The following is a 17,720-nucleotide window of genomic DNA, read 5'->3' on the forward strand; positions in this document are numbered from 1 at the left end:
ACCGTGCTGCCCCATCGCCACAGCGCACCGTGCTGCCCCATCGCCACAGCTCACCGGGCTGCCCCATCGCCACAGCTCACCGTGCTGCCCCATCGCCACAGCTCACCGCTGCCCCATCGCCACAGCTCACCGCTCCCCCATCGCCACAACTCACCGCACTGCCGCATAGCCACAGCTCACCGTGCTGCCCCATCACCACAGCTCACCGTGCTGCCCTATCACCACAGCTCACCGTGCTGTCCCATCGCCACAGCTCACCGCACTGCCCCATCGCCACAGCTCACCGTGCTGCCCCATCACCACAGCTCAGCGCACTGTCCCATCGCCACAGCTCACCGTGCTGCCCTATCACCACAGCTCACCGTGCTGTCCCATCGCCACAGCTCACCGCACTGCCCCATCGCCACAGCTCACCGTGCTGCCCCATCACCACAGCTCACCGTGCTGTCCCATCGCCACAGCTCACCGCACTGCCCCATCGCCACAGCTCACCGTGCTGCCCCATCACCACAGCTCACCGCTGCCCCATCGCCACAGCTCACCGCTGCCCCATCGCCACAGCTCACCGTGCTGCCCCATCACCACAGCTCAGCGCACTGTCCCATCGCCACAGCTCACCGTGCTGCCCTATCACCACAGCTCACCGTGCTGTCCCATCGCCACAGCTCACCGCACTGCCCCATCGCCACAGCTCACCGTGCTGCCCCATCACCACAGCTCACCGTGCTGTCCCATCGCCACAGCTCACCGCACTGCCCCATCGCCACAGCTCACTGTGCTGCCCCATCACCACAGCTCACCGCACTGCCCCATCGCCACAGCTCACCGTGCTGTCCCATCACCACAGCTCATAATTATGTACACCACAATGCACCTGAAAAGGAACTAATAGGAGCGACTTATGTACTGAGATGGAAAGAGACCAAAAGGAACAGTTAATGAGAGAGGTGGAAGAAAAAGGAGACGGACAGATGAGAAGAGAGAGTGTAACACAATGACAGTAGTGACTGATTAGAGGGTGTCCATATTCTTGCATGTACACGGTTGCATTTTGAAGGTGACTGGAATATTTCCGATTCCTACCCCACATCGAGTCTGTGGAGGTGACAACACAATTTCTAAGTTTTCAGCTGTCTTTTGCCTGGACGTGTATTTTGTACCCAACTCAGGGCGTCGGGTGGGTGCACGAGGCTGGATGTGAGATATGGAGGGATAATTTAAAAGGCAAACATCAACCAGGACTGTGTTTGCAACTCCTTTACAAATCGATGAGCTGGGAGAGCAGAATTTGGGCAGCTGTCTCTGCTGGTCAAACATTTCACTTGATGCCACCTTTGAACCCCTGATTGAGGCAGTGGCAGACAGGACAGTTCCATTCCTCCAGCTGGAAGAAGAGAATACAGGGATTCAGACCCAGCCAGCATGGCTGGAGGTAGCCAGAAGTTCCTCTCGACCGTCCAAACATTCTCTCCTCGGAAAAGCAACCCTTCAGCTCGAGCGATGGTGACTGTGTACCACTGTGTGAGCAACTGAGTTTCACTCTCTCATGTGATTTTTTTCCCCCCACACTTCACTAATGCCTCTCCACCCACTGTTCCTGACAGGTGTGCTCAAACCTGCCTCTGTCCCTCCAATGTTTCCTCTGCTTCCCATTTGAAAAACTCCAACTGTTGCTCCCCATACTCTTTACAAGCTTTACAACGATGGACAATTAATTGGAAACATGTGAGTTGCGTGCGCTCCCTCTTGCCCTCCCTTTGGGAATTGGTGGCGCCTTCCCAGTGGGTGATTTTCCAAGCCCACTTGCATCGGTACTCCTCCCCATGGGCGATTGAAAATTCAGCCCGCTGCTTGGAAAGCCGCAAGTCTAGTGTACTTGTTCTTGAGATCCTGATATTTTAATGATAGTACATTTTCTTCCACGGGATGGCACTGTCAACACTTAAGGACTGTGGCCAGACTTTTCCAGTCAGGAATCAGGACGGAATGGAGGCAGGTCGGCAAAAAATGATTACCGCGCAGCATGGCCAGAAATCCTGTTTCTGTTTCCACCCTTAATCAATGTGCACAGCACTGGAAGCACTAGACCCTTTCCTATTGAAGCATCCATTAGGTTTCCTGAGGTCACATTAAAAGTCCTCATTTCAGACCCCACACAATTTTCCGGGAGGTGGCTGAGAATCAGAAGCCTTCAGCAAGCATGCCGAGTGAATGGAAGCGTAAACAATAATGGAGGCGGCTCAATCTGCATGGGACGTTTTGGAAACTGGATTTGAATTGTTAGAACTGGCAGAAATGTCTCACTGCAAATACTGAGAATTGGAGAAGCCTTTCTGAAATTGGGCCCTTTTGTCTTGGACTCTAGACGTGGGCCTTGGTTCTCAGATACAGACTGTAGTCGTACTCTGGCAACTGCTTAACACTTGTTTATTAGTATTACTTCAAAACAGATTACAGAGTAAGGACTCGAGAGAGGAAGTGTCTGACACTTGACTGACTTGTGTCAGTGGCACATCACCATCATCTGTGTCATACATTAGCATCTGTTAACTCTTTATCCTATTTCCATTGCATTTCTGTAACTCCTTTTCTGCAACTACTGATGCTAACTCCAACACCCCTTCTGCCCCTCCCCCTCATAGTTTTCGGGGATTCAATTTCCCTCGGTATTCTCGGCCCTTAGGGAAGACATCTTGGAGACAAAGTATTTTGCAGACAGAAGGGTCATGTCCACACTTTGCACCTTTTTCACCTAACAGGGAACAGGCACTCCCTGGTTAATTTCCCAGGGCAATGTATTGGTTACAGAGTAGGCACAGAGCTCTTAGACATGTTTGCAACCACTGTCTCGAATCTAACATAAGGCTGACTAGCGTGAGTGGTATGTCATCATTTATGTCATACAATAGCATATCACATCTGTGAATCCTTTATGTACAGAGCTCATCATGGTAGGGTGGTGAGGAATGGATGAGGTCTCTGCTGTCTCAAGGACTGGCAACACATCTGCTGTTGCTTAGGCATTGAATCAGTCTGCTAGGATATCTGGACAACAGGAACGGTGAAGCTGAAAATGGCACTTGCTCCAGCACACACACAGGCCATTGAGGCATTGCATTAGCAACATGCCCAGTGAGAAAAGGGCCTCCAGCATCAAGACTACAAAGCCATGAAAGAGAGACTGCCAGAGTGCAAGATATATCAGAACAGGTGAAGGTACGTGGACAAGCCATAAAGGCAGTGCCAAGAGAGAGAACAACTCTCCAGGGGGATGGTCACAGATATCTATGCCCTTGTCAATGAGGATCTCACATCTCGATCCACTCATAGCCAGGCCCTGCCAAAGTAGTCAAGGGCGCCATGGTCTTGAACTTCTTTGCCTTTCATGCATTTCGCGGTTCAGTGCCAACCGCTACAGCTTTTCACAATTGCTGTACATAGCAGGGTCACAATGCTCACATATTCCCTCTTTTACCAGAGCTGGACATTATATCACTAATGGGGTCTCTCAGACTCAGAAGACACTTGGAATTTCCACAATCACTGGATTCCCACTAGTTGACTGCACCCACCTAGCCATCAAGTGGCAGGCCAGAGAGGTCCATTAACAGGAATGCCTTCCCACTCAAAGAACGAACAATACAGCACAGGAACAGGCCCTTCAACCCTCCAAACCTGCACCGATCATGATACCTGCCTAAAATCTGCAGATTTGGGGTTCATGTCCCTCTTGTCCCATCCTATTCATGTATTCAGCAAGCTGCAGCTATCGTATTTGCTTCCCCCACCTTTCCCGGCAGCACTTCCCAAGCACTCAACACCCTCTGTGTAAAATACCAGCCTCGCATATCTCCTGTAAACCTTTCCCCTTGCACCTTAAACCTATGTTCCCTGGTAATTGACTTTTCCACCCTGAGAAAAAGCTCTATCTATCCACTCTGTCCACACCACTCATAATTTTGTAAACCTCTGTTAGGTCGCCCCTCAACCTCCGTCATTCCAGTGAAAAACAATCCAAATTCATGCAATATCTTCAAGAATGTAACTAGAATAGTTGACGAGGGGGAGCCAGTGGATGTGGTAAATTTGGACTTTCAGAAGGCTTTTGACAAAGTCCCATATAGGAGATTAGCGTGTAAAATGAAAGTGCGCGGGATTAGGGGTAGTGTATTGAGATGGGATATAAAACTGGTTGATATACCGGAAACAAAGTAGGAATTAACAGGTCTTTTTCAAATTGGCAAGCAGTGACTAGTGGCATACTGCAGAGATTGGTGCTCGAACCACAGATATTCATAATATGATCTAGTTGAGGAAACAAAATGTAATGCCTCCAAATTTGCAGATGACACCCAAGTTGTGGGGAGGGTGAGCTGTGAGGAGGATGCAGAGATCCTTCAGTGGGCGGCACGGTAGCCCAGTGGTTAGCACTGTTGCTTCACAGCTCCAGAGTCCCAGGTTTGATTCCCGGCTTGGGTACTGTCTGTGCGGAGTCTGCACATTCTCCCGTGTCTGCGTGGGTTTCCTCCAGGTGCTCCGGTTTCCTCCCACAGTCCAAAGATGTTCAGGTTAGGTGGATTGGCCATGCTAAATTGTCCTTAAGTATCCCAAAATGTTATAATAATCATAATCTTTAGTGTCACAAGTAGGCTTACATTAGCACTGCAGTGAAGTTACGTGAAAAGCCCCTAGTCACCACATTCCGGCACCTGTTCGGGTACACAGAAGGAGAATTCAGAATGTCCAAATGACCTAATAGCACATCTTTTGGGACTTGTGGGGGGAAACTGGAGCACCCGGAGGAAACCCACACAGACACGGGGAGAATGTGCAGACTCCGCACAGATAGTGACCCACGTCGGAAATCAAACCTGGGACCCTGACACTCTGAAGCAACAGTGCTAACCACTGTTACTGGGTTACGGGGATAGGGTGGAGGTGTGGGCTTTAGTGGGGTGCTAATTCCAAGAGCCAGTGCACTGCAAATTTTACGATTTCGTAAGCTTTAGACAAGTTGAGTGATTGGACAAATGAATGGCTGATGCAGCTTAATTTGGAGAAATGCAACGTTATTCATTTTGGTCGCAAAATCAAGAATACAGATTATTATCTGAATGGCCATAAATTAGGAGAGAGGATTGTGCAACGAGACCTGGGTGTCCTCGTACACCAGTCACTGAAGGCAATCACTGAAGGTGCAGCAGGCGGTAAATAAAGCAAATGGTATGTTGGCCTTCATAGCGAGAGGATTCGTGTACAGGAGCAGGGAGGTCTTGCTGCAATTATACTCTATCTTTATCTGAGTAAGAACGTTCTTGCTCTAGAGGGCATGCAGCAAAGGTTTGCCAAACTGATTCCTGGGATGTCGGACTGACGTATGAGGAGCAATTGAATCGGTTAGGATTGTATTTGCTGGAGTTCAGAAGAATGAAGGGGGAATCTCCTGGAAATCTATAAAATTATAACAGGACTAGACAGGGTAGATGCAGGAAGGATATTTGTCATGGTGGGTGGGTCCAGAACCCGGGGTCACAGTCTGAGGATACGGGGTAAACCACTTAAGGCCAAGATGAGTAGAAATTTCTTCACCCAGAGAGTGGTCGGCCTGGGGAATCCGTTATCGCAGGAAGTAGTTGAGGTCAAAACATTGCCTGTTTTCAAGAAGCAGTTAGATATAGCACTTAGGGTGAAGGGGATCAAAAGATGTGGGAGTAAGTGGGATTAGTCTATTGAATTGAATGGTCAGCCGCGATCATAATGAATAGTGGAGCAATCTAGAAGGGCTGAATGGCCTCCTATTTTCTATGTTTCTCTCATTAGAGTCATAGAGGTTTACAGCATGGAAACAGGCCCTTCAGCCCAACTTGTCCATGCCGTCCAGTTTTTAACCACTAAGCTAGTCCTAATTGCTTACATTTGGGCCATGCCCCTCTTATACCCATATTACCCATATAACTATCTAAATGCTTTTTTAAAGACAAAATTGTACCCGCCTCTACCCACTGCCTCTGGTAGCTCGTTCCAGACACTCACCACCCTCTGTGTGAATAAATTGCTCCTCTGGACCCTTTTGTATCTCTCCCCTCTCACTTTAAACCTATGCCCTCTAGTTTTAGATCCCCTTATAACTAATACCCTCCAGACCAGGCAACATTCTGGTAAACATCCTCTATACCCTCTCAAAAGCATCCACATCCTTCTGGTAGTGTGGCGACCAGAATTGTATGCAATATTCCAAATGTGGTCTAACCAAGGTTCTGTACAGCTGCAGCATGACTTGCTAATTTGTATACTCAAAGCCCTGACCAATGAAGGCAAACATACCGTATGCCTTCTTGACTGCCTTATCCACCTGCGTTGCCACTTTCAGTGACCTGTGGACCTGTACGCCCAGATCTCTCTGCCTGTCAATACTCCTAAGAGTTCTGCCATTTACTCTATAATTAGTACCTGTATTAGACCTTCCAAAATGCATTGCCTCACATTTGTCCGGATTAAACTCCATCTGCCATTTCTCCGCCCAAGTCTCCAACTGATCTATATCCTGCTGTATCTTCTGACAATCCTCTTCACTATCTACAACTCCACCAATTTTTGTGCAAACGTACTAATAGGACCAGCTACATTTTTCTCCAAATCATTTATATATACCACGAGCAACAAAGGTCCTAGCACTGATCCTGCGGAACACCACTAGTCACAGCCTTCCACTCAGAAAAACACCCTTCCACTGCCACCCTCTGTCTTCTATGACTAAGCCAGTTCTGTATCGATCTTGCCAGCTCTATTCCCTGTGACTTCGCCTTTTGTACCAGTCTGCCATGAGGGACCTTGTCAAAGGCTTTATTGAAGTCCATGTAGATAAAACCCACTGCCCTTTCTTCATCAATCATCTTCGTCACTTCCTCAAAAAACTCAATCAAGTTAGTGAGACATGACCACCCCTTCACAAAACCTTGCTACCGATCGCTAATATGTCCAGCCCCAGGTGTCTGCCCATGTGGAGTTGTACATTCCCCCCTGTCTGCATGGGTCACACCTCACACCCTAAAGATGTGCAGGGTTGGTGGATTGACCACACTAAATTGCCCCTTAATTGGAAATATTTAAAAAAAACTCAAGTAAGCAGATTGTTCAAACTTTAATTGTCTTTTCAGGGTACACTGAAAATTTAAATATACTTTGGCTCAAGGTCCTGTGGCAGTCAGTAGTAAGTAACTAGTATTTACCCCTCTTAAGGTTGATTAGCATCTGATAACGTATGTGCCTACAATGTGAGAGATAGGTGGCTACTGCTAAATTGCAACAACTATACTGAGCACAGGTTCCCTTGTTATGATGAATAAGATTACTGTGGAGAACAATCATTCTGTGTATTCTTCCTTCCTAGGAGGAACCGAGCAGTCTTATGCTTTTGCTGACTTTAATGCATCAGGTAATCTGCTGGCCAGTGTGGGGGGGAATCCAGATTACATGCTCACCATCTGGAATTGGAAGCAGGAAAAAATAGTGCTGCGCTCGAAAGCTTTTTCGCAGGATGTTTATCGGGTCACCTTCTCGCCAGAAAATGAGGAACAGCTAACGACCTCCGGGACAGGACATATCAGGTCTGTGACCAAACCAAGTTGTCATCAATTCTGGATTGCATCCCCTGTTAGTATCTTGTGCTTTAATAGTTTTCTGATTGTGAATTGAGTAAATTAAGAAGGTTGGCTTGGGAACAAAGTGTGCATGGGAATGTCTATGCTGCTGCTCCCCACTCCCAATAGGGAACCATGCTTGCATGAAGTGCAGGTCAGAGAAACATTGCAGCATTGTAATACTGAGAGTGCGGGTGTAGTTAGCTACTTCAACAAATTATGTTGAGGGTACTTATGTTCCTAAGTGCTTTGGGTCTTAGCGTAGAATTATAGATTAGTTACAGCGCAGAAAGGGGCCATTTGGCCTGTGGTATCCATGGTGACTGTCCAGAGCAACTCACCTAGCCCCATTCCCTAGCTTTTTCCCTGTAGAACTGCAACTTGTTTATTTTCACATCATGATCCAATTCTCCTTTGAAGGCCCAAATTGAATCTGCCACCACCACATTCTTCAGTGGTGCTGTGGAAAAGTGTTTTTCCTCACGTCGCTATTTCTTCTGTTGCTAAGCACCTTAAATCTATGCCCTCTGGATCACAAAGGTTCTGCCAATGACCAGTTTCCCCCCATCCACTCTGTCTGGATCCCTCCTGATTTTGAGCACCTCTATTAAATTTTCTCTTCACCAAAGTAGTACAGTCCCAGCTTCTCCAATTTGAAATGAAATGAAATGAAAATCGCTTATTGTCACAAGTTGGCTTCAATGAAGTTACTGTGAAAAGCCCCTAGTCGCCACGTTCCGGCGCCTGTTCGGGGAGGCTGTTACAGGAATTGAACCGTGTTGCTGGCCTGCCTTGGTCTGCTTTCAAAGCCAGCGATTTAGCCCTGTGCTAAACAGCCCCTCAATTTAACCATGTAGCTGAGGCTCCATATCCCCGAAACCATTCTTGTGAATCTTTTCTGCACCCTATCTTAACGCCTTCAAATCCTTCCTAAAGTGTGGTGCCCAGAACTGGACACAATACTCAAGCTGAGGCCGAACTAGTGTTTTATACCGGTTTATCATAACCTCCTTGCTTTTGTACCAGAATCCGTAGAAGTGCAGAAGGAAACCATTTGACCTATCAAATCTACCTAGGTCCACTCTCCCATAATCCACCTTTGGACCAAAGGGGCAATTTAGAATGGCCTATCCACATAACCTGCACATCTTTAGACTGTGAGAAGAAACCGGGGCACCTGGAGGAAACCCACGCAGACACGGGGAGAATGTGCAAACTCCACACAGACAGTGACCCAATGCCGGTATCAAACCTGGGTCCCCGGCCCTGTGAGGCAGCAGTGCTAACCACTGTGCCACTGTGCTACCCAACTGTCCACTTTGAGCCCTATTGACTCTTATGCTCCAATTTATAATATCCAGGATGCTGCATGCTTTATTAACTGCTTTCTCAACCTGCCTTGCCATCTTCAATGATTTATGTACAGATCTCCCCAGTTACTCTGGCTCCAGCACACACTTCAGAATTGATTCCTCTATTTTATGTTGTCTCTCCTCATTCTTCCTACCAAAATGGATACTTCACATTTCTCTGCATTAAATTTAATCTGCCACATATCTGTTCATTAAACAAACCTAAATATGTTTTCTTGAGGTATATTTGTATCCTCCTCAGATCACAATACTTACAAGTTTTGAGTATCTGCAGATTTTGAAATTGTACCCTGTACGTGCAAGTCTAGGACATATATTTAGATATAATATAGTATTGATATCAAATGATCATTACTAATTTGGGTATTCCACCTGCATGATTCCCACGGGAGGAAAATTGCTCTAATATAGTAAGATTAGCTTAAATTGTGCTATGGGCCTCCATGTTTCCAAGGTAGATGCAAAGAGTTGTAGAATTGCAACTCATCACTGACAGTTCAGCGGGTGCCTCATTTTATGTACAAAGTAAACTGTGTTTTCTCATTGCTTTTATTTTATTGGAGACAGTGACTTTGTTTCTACAAGACAGCATAATGTACAGCGACAGTGAGAAGTCAACTTATGCTGTTTTTAACATGATCTTGCAGTTAACATAAAGAGCAAAGGTATAGTTGGATGTGATTGTCTCCAAATAATACCCAGCAAGGGTATATACTGGCATATAGTCAGAAGAATGTTCTACTGACACATTTGTGTTATGAAGTCATCTCCATTCTGGACGGGAATAGTGATGTTGCTATATGCAGCCTCTGTAGTATTACAACTTTGCAAGAAGGCACATGCAAAGCATGCAACCTGTGGAGATTCTCAACTCATTGTTTGGTTTCTTAATGTCTCCAGGTTTTGGAAGATGGTGGAGACCTTCACTGGGCTGAAACTGCAAGGTGAACTTGGCAGGTTTGGCAAAACTGCGCTGACAGACATTGATGGTTATGTAGAGTTACCAGATGGAAAGGTACTGTTGGCAATTTTCTACCCCGAGTTAGGAAGATAACATTCAGGGAAGATAACATTCAGTTTTTCAAGAAGAGATGTGATGATGAAGGAAAATTTAGACGATTTTCTATTATTGATTTCAAAGTATCGTTGTATTTTGGAATTATTCTTGTGTCACATCACCTGTCACACCAAATACAAATATAAACCTTTACCTGCATTTTCTGATAGAAAAGTTTTGCAAGGAATCAGGCAAGCAGTATCTAAGAACATCCTCATTAAAGAAAGCTAAATGCAGAGTCAAGATTTATACTAGAAAGTGGGACAGAGGAGACTAGAACAGAAGATTAGGTAAATCATGAAATGGTAGTCAAGTGATTGAATTTAAAATTGTTAAAGGCAGAGAGCACTGAGTGAGATAAGTTCCCAAACGTTGAGATCTTGGGAGACAAAATGAATTTGGAGATGGTTCCACACGTCTTCATTTTAACGCAGTGAAAATGGAGCAAGATTATAGATCACAGAGAATGGGAGGAATCTTCTGTAGATACATTCACGATATGAGGATGCAAGAAAGAGGAAGATTGCGTGGGATGTCTGAGTGAGATGTACTCGTACTTTTTTTTTAAACAAAGGATTGATCACTTTTGATATCAATTATAAGCGGCGGAATTCTCCAGTTCCCCCAGTCCCATGTTTCTCGGTAGTGGCGTTCGCTGGTGGTGGGATTTTCTACTCCCACCGCTTGTCAATGGGATTTTCCCATTGAAGCCACCCCATGTTGCCGGAAACCCACGGACAGGGTTGGGGTGCTGGCGGGAAAACAGAATCACAATGTCCAGAGAATTCTGGTCCATGGTTGTCACAGACACTGTATTTGATTGTTGGAAGGAAAAACCTCCATTTACACAGCACCTTATAATGTGTCTCAGCATTTCAAATGCAGGCTGTGAAGGGAGACGGAGAGATAGGTTGGAAGTAGAAATTAAGAGAAGGCTTGCTATTCAGATAGGTTGCTGGACTCTCCACCAGCAGGATTCTCCATTGTGCAGGAAGTGCACTCACGCCCGCGGGTTTCCCAGCGGTGTGGGATGGCCAAAATGGGAAATCCCATTGGAAGATGGCAGGAATAGAGAATCGTGCTACCAGGGAGGGCGCGCCATCCAGGAAAACATGGCGGACGGAGAATCCCGCCCCCAAGATGTTTAAAAAAAAAAAAATGAATTTAGAGTACCCAATTCATTTTTTCCAATTAAAGGGCAATTTTAGCATGGCCAATCCACCTACCCTGCACATCTTTGGGTTGTGTGTGGGGGGGGGGGGGCACGCAAACATGGGGAGAATGTGCAAACTCCACACGGTGGACAGTGACCCAGAGCCGGGATCAAACGTGGGACCTCGGCGCCATGAGAGAGCAATGCTAACCACTGCGCCATCGTGCTGCCCTTCAAGATTTTTTTCCTGGTGTCCTGTTAGGAACGGAAGATGTCTGATTTGCAATATCAACGAGGTACTGATTGAGAGGCATTAGCTTTTGGGATACACTTGATCGAATGTGAGGTTTTCCAACCTTCTGTTTCCTAAGGTGCCCAGAACATAAAACTCGCAACTTGCCTGCATAGGCACAGCACGAGTCTGGGTTACACATTCATAGAACATAGAACATAGAACAATATAGCACAGAACAGGCCCTTTGGCCCACGATATTGTGCCGAACCTTTGTCCTAGATTAATCATAGATTATCATTGAATTTACAGTGCAGAAGGAGGCCATTCGGCCCATTGAGTCTGCACCAGCTCTTGGAAAGAGCACCCTACTCAAGGTCAACACCTCCACCCAACACTAAGGGCAATTTTGGACACTAAGGGCAATTTATCATGGCCAATCCACCTAACCTGCACATCTTTGGACTGTGGATGGAAACCGGAGCACCCGGAGGAAACCCACGCACAGACGGGGAGGATGTGCAGACTCCGCACAGAAAGTGACCCAAGTCGGAATCGAAACTGGGACCCTGGAGCTGTGAAGCAATTGTGCTATCCATAATGCTACCGTGCTGCCCTTAAGAACACATTAATCTACACTATATCATTCTACCATAATCCATGTACCTATCCAATAGCTGCTTGAAGGTCCCTAATGTTTCCAACTCAACTACTTCCACAGGCAGTGCATTCCATGCCCTCACTACTCTCTGGGTAAAGAACCTACCTCTGACATCCCCCCTATATCTTCCACCATTCACCTTAAATTTATGTCCCTTTGTAATGCTTTGTTCCATCTGGGGAAAAAGTCTCTGACTGTCTACTCTATCTATTCCCCTGATCATCTTATAAACCTCTATCAAGTCGCTCCTCATCCTTCTCCGTTCTAATGAGAAAAGGCCTAGCACCCTCAACCTTTCCTCGTAAGACCTACTCTCCATTCCAGGCAACATCCTGGTAAATCTCCTTTGCACCTTTTCCAAAGCTTCCACATCCTTCCTAAAATGAGGCGACCAGAACTGTACACAGTACTCCAAATGTGGCCTTACCAAAGTTTTGTACAGCTGCATCATCACCTCACGGCTCTTAAATTCAATCCCTCTGTTAATGAACGCTAGCACACCATAGGCCTTCTTCACAGCTCTATCCACTTGAGTGGCAACTTTCAAAGATGTATGAACATAGACCCCAAGATCTCTCTGCTCCTCCACATTGCCAAGAACTCTACCGTTAACCCTGTATTCCGCATTCATATTTGTCCTTCCAAAATGGAGAACCTCACACTTTTCAGGGTTAAACTCCATCTGCCACTTCTCAGCCCAGCTCTGCATCCTATCTATGTCTCTTTGCAGCCATCAACAGCCCTCCTCACTATCCACAACTCCACCAATCTTCGTATCGTCTGCAAATTTACTGACCTACCCTTCAACTCCCTCATCCAAGTCATTAATGAAAATCATAAACAGCAGAGGACCCAGAACTGATCCCTGCGGTACGCCACTGGTAACTGGGATCCAGGCTGAATATTTGCCATCCACCACCACTCTCTGACTTCTATCGGTTAGCCAGTTCATTATCCAACTGGCCAAATTTCCCACTATCCCATGCCTCCTTACTTTCTGCATAAGCCTACCATGTGGAACCTTATCAAATGCCTTACTAAAATCCATGTACACTACATCCACTGCTTTACCTTCATCCACATGCTTGGTCACCTCCTCAAAGAATTCAATAAGACTTGTAAGTCAAGACCTACCCCTCACAAATTCGTGCTGACTATCCCTAATCAAGCAGTGTCTTTCCAGATGCTCAGAAAATCGTAGGAGCAGAATTAGGCCACTCAGCCCATCGAGTCTATTCCATCATTCAATCGTGGCTGATATGCTTCTCATCCCCATTCTCCTGCCTTCTCTCCATAACCCCTGATCCTCTTATTGATCAAGAACCTCTGTCTTAAAGACACTCGGTGATTTGGCCTCCACAGCCGTCAGTGGCAAAGAGTTCCATAGATTCTCCTCAAACATGGCCACAAACAGCCCCACCTTGCCTTGAAGCACTCCCCTGAACCCCTCAGTTCATACTTGATTTTTTTCCAAACGGGAAAAATCATATCAATCTCCTAGCCAGGCTACACCCCCTGGTGGTGTCGCCAACTGCCATTCCAATAAAATTCTTTGTCGGTCAACCAGAGAAGCGAAGGCCACAGCAATGGCCTTCCTTCCCTCCATCAACTCCAGCTTCTCCGATATCCAGAAGATTATCATCATAGAGTCCGGCCCGACCTCCTCCCCCACAATCTTTGCTGTGTTATGAAAACTTCCGCACAGTATCTCTCCAATTTCTCGCAGCCTCAGAACATATGCGCGTGATTTGCTGGTACTCGCCCACACTTCCTCGCTCGAGTCATTTGCACCCTATGTACTACCTTGAATTGTATCAGACTCATCCTCGCACATGAGGAGGTCAAGTTTACCCTGCGTAGTGCCTCACTCCATACTCCCCAATTTATCTCCCGTCCCAGCCCCCCTCCCAATTCTACTTAACATCCACCACCCGCTCACCTCCCTGCTCTCCCAACCATCCAAAACTGTCCACAATCCTGCCCTCCTCTTCCAAGTCCGAGAGCAGCAGCCTCTCTACTCGGCCACACTTCGGCAGCTTGGGGAATCCTTTCCAGACCTTCCGTGCAAAGTCCCTTATCTGTAAATATCTAAATTCACATCCTGTTGGGGGTTCTACCCTCTCCTTCAGCTCCTCTGTGCTTGTGAACCTCTCTTCCAGGTACAAATGCCTCACCCTCACCAGCCCCACTTCTCTCCACTTCCTATACAGAACATCCGTCCCTCCCGGTTCAAATCTGTGGTTCTCACATAGTGGTATTAACAGCGACATCCCCTCTGTCCTAAAATGCCTCCTCAGCTGGTTCCACACCTTCATCGTGGACTGTACAACTGGGCTCTCCGTATATCTCCTTGGCACCAGCAGCAAAGGTGCCGTCATCACAGCCCTCAGGCTGGACCCCCTACAGAATGCTTCCTCCATCCTAACCCATTCCATCCCCTCTCCCTCAAGCCACCACCTCACCTTTTCCACTTCGCCACCCAATAATAATGCAACAGGTTTGGCAACACCATCCCCCCTTCTGCCTCTGCCTCTGCAACAGGATCCTCTTTACCCTTGGTACCATCCCCGCCCACACAAACTCTGAAATAACTGTATCCAACTTCCGGAAAAAGGCCTTTGGTAGAAAAATTGGGAGCATCTGGAATATGAATAAGAACCTTGGCAGGGCATTCATTTTCACCACTTGGACTCTCCCTGCCAGAGTCCGGTGCAGTGTATCCCACCTCTTAAAATCCTCCCTAATCTCCTCAATCAGCTTTGTGCCTCCGAAGTACATCCCTGCTCTTGTACTCTAGCCCTCTCGACATGAATGTTAACATTCCATTTGCCTTCCTAACTGCTTGCACGTTAACCTTAAGAGAATCTTGAACTAGGACTCCTCAGTCCCTTTGTGCTTCTGATTTCCTGAGCCTTTCCCCATTTAGAAAATAATCTGTCCCTCCATTCTTCCTACCAATTTGCATAACCTCACACCTTTCCACATTGTATTCCATATGCCACTTATTTGCCCACTCTCCTAGCCTGTCCAAGTCCTTCTGCAGCCACCCCCCCTCCCCGGCTTCCTCAATACTACCTCTCACTCTGCATATCTTTGCATCATATGCAAACGTAGCAACAGTGCCCGCAGTTCCTTTTTCCAGATTATTAATGTATATTGTGAAAAGTTGTGGGCCCAGCACCGACCCCTGAGGCACACCATTAGTCACCGACTGCCATCCTGAAAAGGACCCCTTTATCCCAACTTTCAACACCAGTATGGCATATAGGTTCCATGAAAACAGGGCAGCACGGTAGCATTGTGGATAGCACAATTGCTTCACAGCTCCAGGGTCCCAGGTTCGATTCCGGCTTGGGTCACTGTCTTTGCGGAGTCTGCACATCCTCCCCGTGTGTGCGTGGGTTTCCTCCGGGTGCTCCGGTTTCCTCCCACAGTCCAAAGATGTGCAGGTTAGGTGGATTGGCCATGATAAATTGCCCTTAGTGTCCAAAATTGCCCTTAGTGTTGGGCGGGGTTACTGGGTTATGGGGATAGGGTGGAGGTGTTGACCTTGGGTAGGGTGCTCTTTCCAAGAGCCGGTGCAGACTCGATGGGCCGAATGGCCTCCTTCTGCACTGTAAATTCTATGATCTGACTGAACTATAAATACGATGCATCCCTGATTCTCTCGAGATAAATCTACTCGGTGAACGGGATCATAATTCAGGCGTAAGATCCTGGGAATGATTTTTCAGTAGAGTGCATCACGAAGCCTCGGGGTACTTGTGCAGGCTTGATAATTGTGAATTCTTGAGTGCTGCACAGTGATGAAGGCTGCAACCTCCTGAAGTTTTTTTTGGGTAATTGTGGCCTATTTAGTAACATTAGCTTAGTCTAATGGAAATAAATTATTCCACAAAGAAAAATGGTTGAAACTAAACCGACGCAAAAGAGGAGCTACAAATTATTTTTCCGGTCTCTGGATATCCCTAATTTTCACAGCCAATTAAACAATTTTGACATATAACCGTTGTTTTGCAGGCAAACCTGGCTGCCAATTTATGCAGAACAACTTTATATGAACAAACAGTGAATCTTGCTTTTAGTCATATGAAATGAGAGATCAGAGTTGACCAAGGCAACGTTCACCCATTCTACGGAGCAAGTGCTCGAAAATGGGATTAGAATAGATAGGGAGGGCAGCATGGGGAACAGTGGTTAGCACTGGGACTACAGTGCTGGGGACCTGGGCTCGAATCCCGGCCCTGGGTCACTGTCCATGTGGAGTTTGCACACTCTCCCCGTGTCTGCATGGGTTTCACCCCCACAACCCAAAGATGTGCAGGTTAGATGGATTGGCCATGCTAAATTGCCCCTTAATTGGAAAAAAAATAATTGGATACTCTAAATTTATTTAAAAAAAAAAAAAAGAATAGGTAGGTGTTGATGGCCGGTGCAGAGTGGATGTGCTGAAGGGCCTCTTGCTGCGGCGTAAAACTCTATAATCTGTCTAATTGTATTTGTGTCCTCCTTTCTTGCAGGTAGTGTCTGGCTCTGAATGGGGCAATATGTTGTTGTGGGATGGTGGTCTTATCAAAGTGGAACTCTGCAGAAGGGATGGCAAGCCGTGTCATCATGGACCTATAAATCAGTTTGTACTGGATGAGGGAGAACTTATCACTGTTGGAGCTGATGGATGTGTGCGGGTGAGTAGTAACAGGTATTCAACCCTATAGCTGAACAAATTTCACTCCAGTCTGAACATTAGAGTGGGCTATCATATTTCATTTGCGATGCACTTTATTCCTGTCACAGACAAAACGACAATGCCGACAAGCCAGTTTTTTCTTTTTAAATTTTGAGGTTGTGGTTTCCTGAACTGATTCATTTAATTAGACAATGTGGAAATCTCCAGTACAGCAATCATTAATGGTCGCCCGTGTACTTAGCATCATAAGAACTGCAGTTATGGCATTGTCAGAGCATGACATGAAGAAATTCTGAAGTGGCAATCCCCACAACTTGACTGTGTTGGCGAATCTCTGCCAATATCTTATTCATTTTTGGGTGCCCTCCATCCCCACACATTGGACTGTACAATACCAAGTAAGTGTAAACCCTGTCCTCAGTACTTACCCAACATCACAGCCATATTTATTCTGCAAGTTATTTTTATGAGGAAAACACAAATCTTTCAGCCCACAGTTTCTATTTTTTCCATAATTTCTAATGCACATGAATTATTCAGATAAGGTTGTATCATTTTTCTGCTCTCTGGCTTTTCCAATTCAAAATTTGTCTTCACATTTTGCCTCCTTTATCACACAAAACACAAGGAAACACTATTTATTGTCAATTTTAGTATAACTTCATTACCTTTATATCCCAAAGCTTCTATGAAAAATTAAAGCGTGAATGTGTGTGCATGAGGGATTGGATCGGTGAGGGGTCAGGATAGCAGGTGGGTAGGGTGGCAATTCGGTGAGTGGGTTGGTGGGTAAGTGGGGTGGTCAGGTCAGGAGGCAGTGTCAGGCTGGGGGCCAGTCTGGTCACCTTTGAGGCTAGTCAGGTTGGGCCAGGCATCACAAGGTGGAGACAGGCCACGGAGTTGGAGGGGAATAAGAG

The 17,720-nt window shown here is 46.5% G+C and overlaps 1 protein-coding gene across 2 annotated transcripts in view; it reads left to right on the forward strand.

The window, feature by feature from the left end:
• Positions 1-17,720, forward strand: part of LOC140428191 (cilia- and flagella-associated protein 44) — a 371,239-nt gene that overhangs the window by 57,281 nt on the left and 296,238 nt on the right. For both annotated transcript variants that reach the window (XM_072514361.1, XM_072514362.1), the window contains 3 exons: positions 7,391-7,607; positions 9,914-10,028; positions 16,637-16,801. In XM_072514361.1, the coding sequence (XP_072370462.1) occupies positions 7,391-7,607; positions 9,914-10,028; positions 16,637-16,801 (497 nt within the window). The remainder of the gene's footprint in view (positions 1-7,390; positions 7,608-9,913; positions 10,029-16,636; positions 16,802-17,720) is intronic.

Source organism: Scyliorhinus torazame, chromosome 8 (genome assembly GCF_047496885.1).
Source record: "Scyliorhinus torazame isolate Kashiwa2021f chromosome 8, sScyTor2.1, whole genome shotgun sequence".
Classification (NCBI taxonomy): domain Eukaryota; kingdom Metazoa; phylum Chordata; class Chondrichthyes; order Carcharhiniformes; family Scyliorhinidae; genus Scyliorhinus; species Scyliorhinus torazame.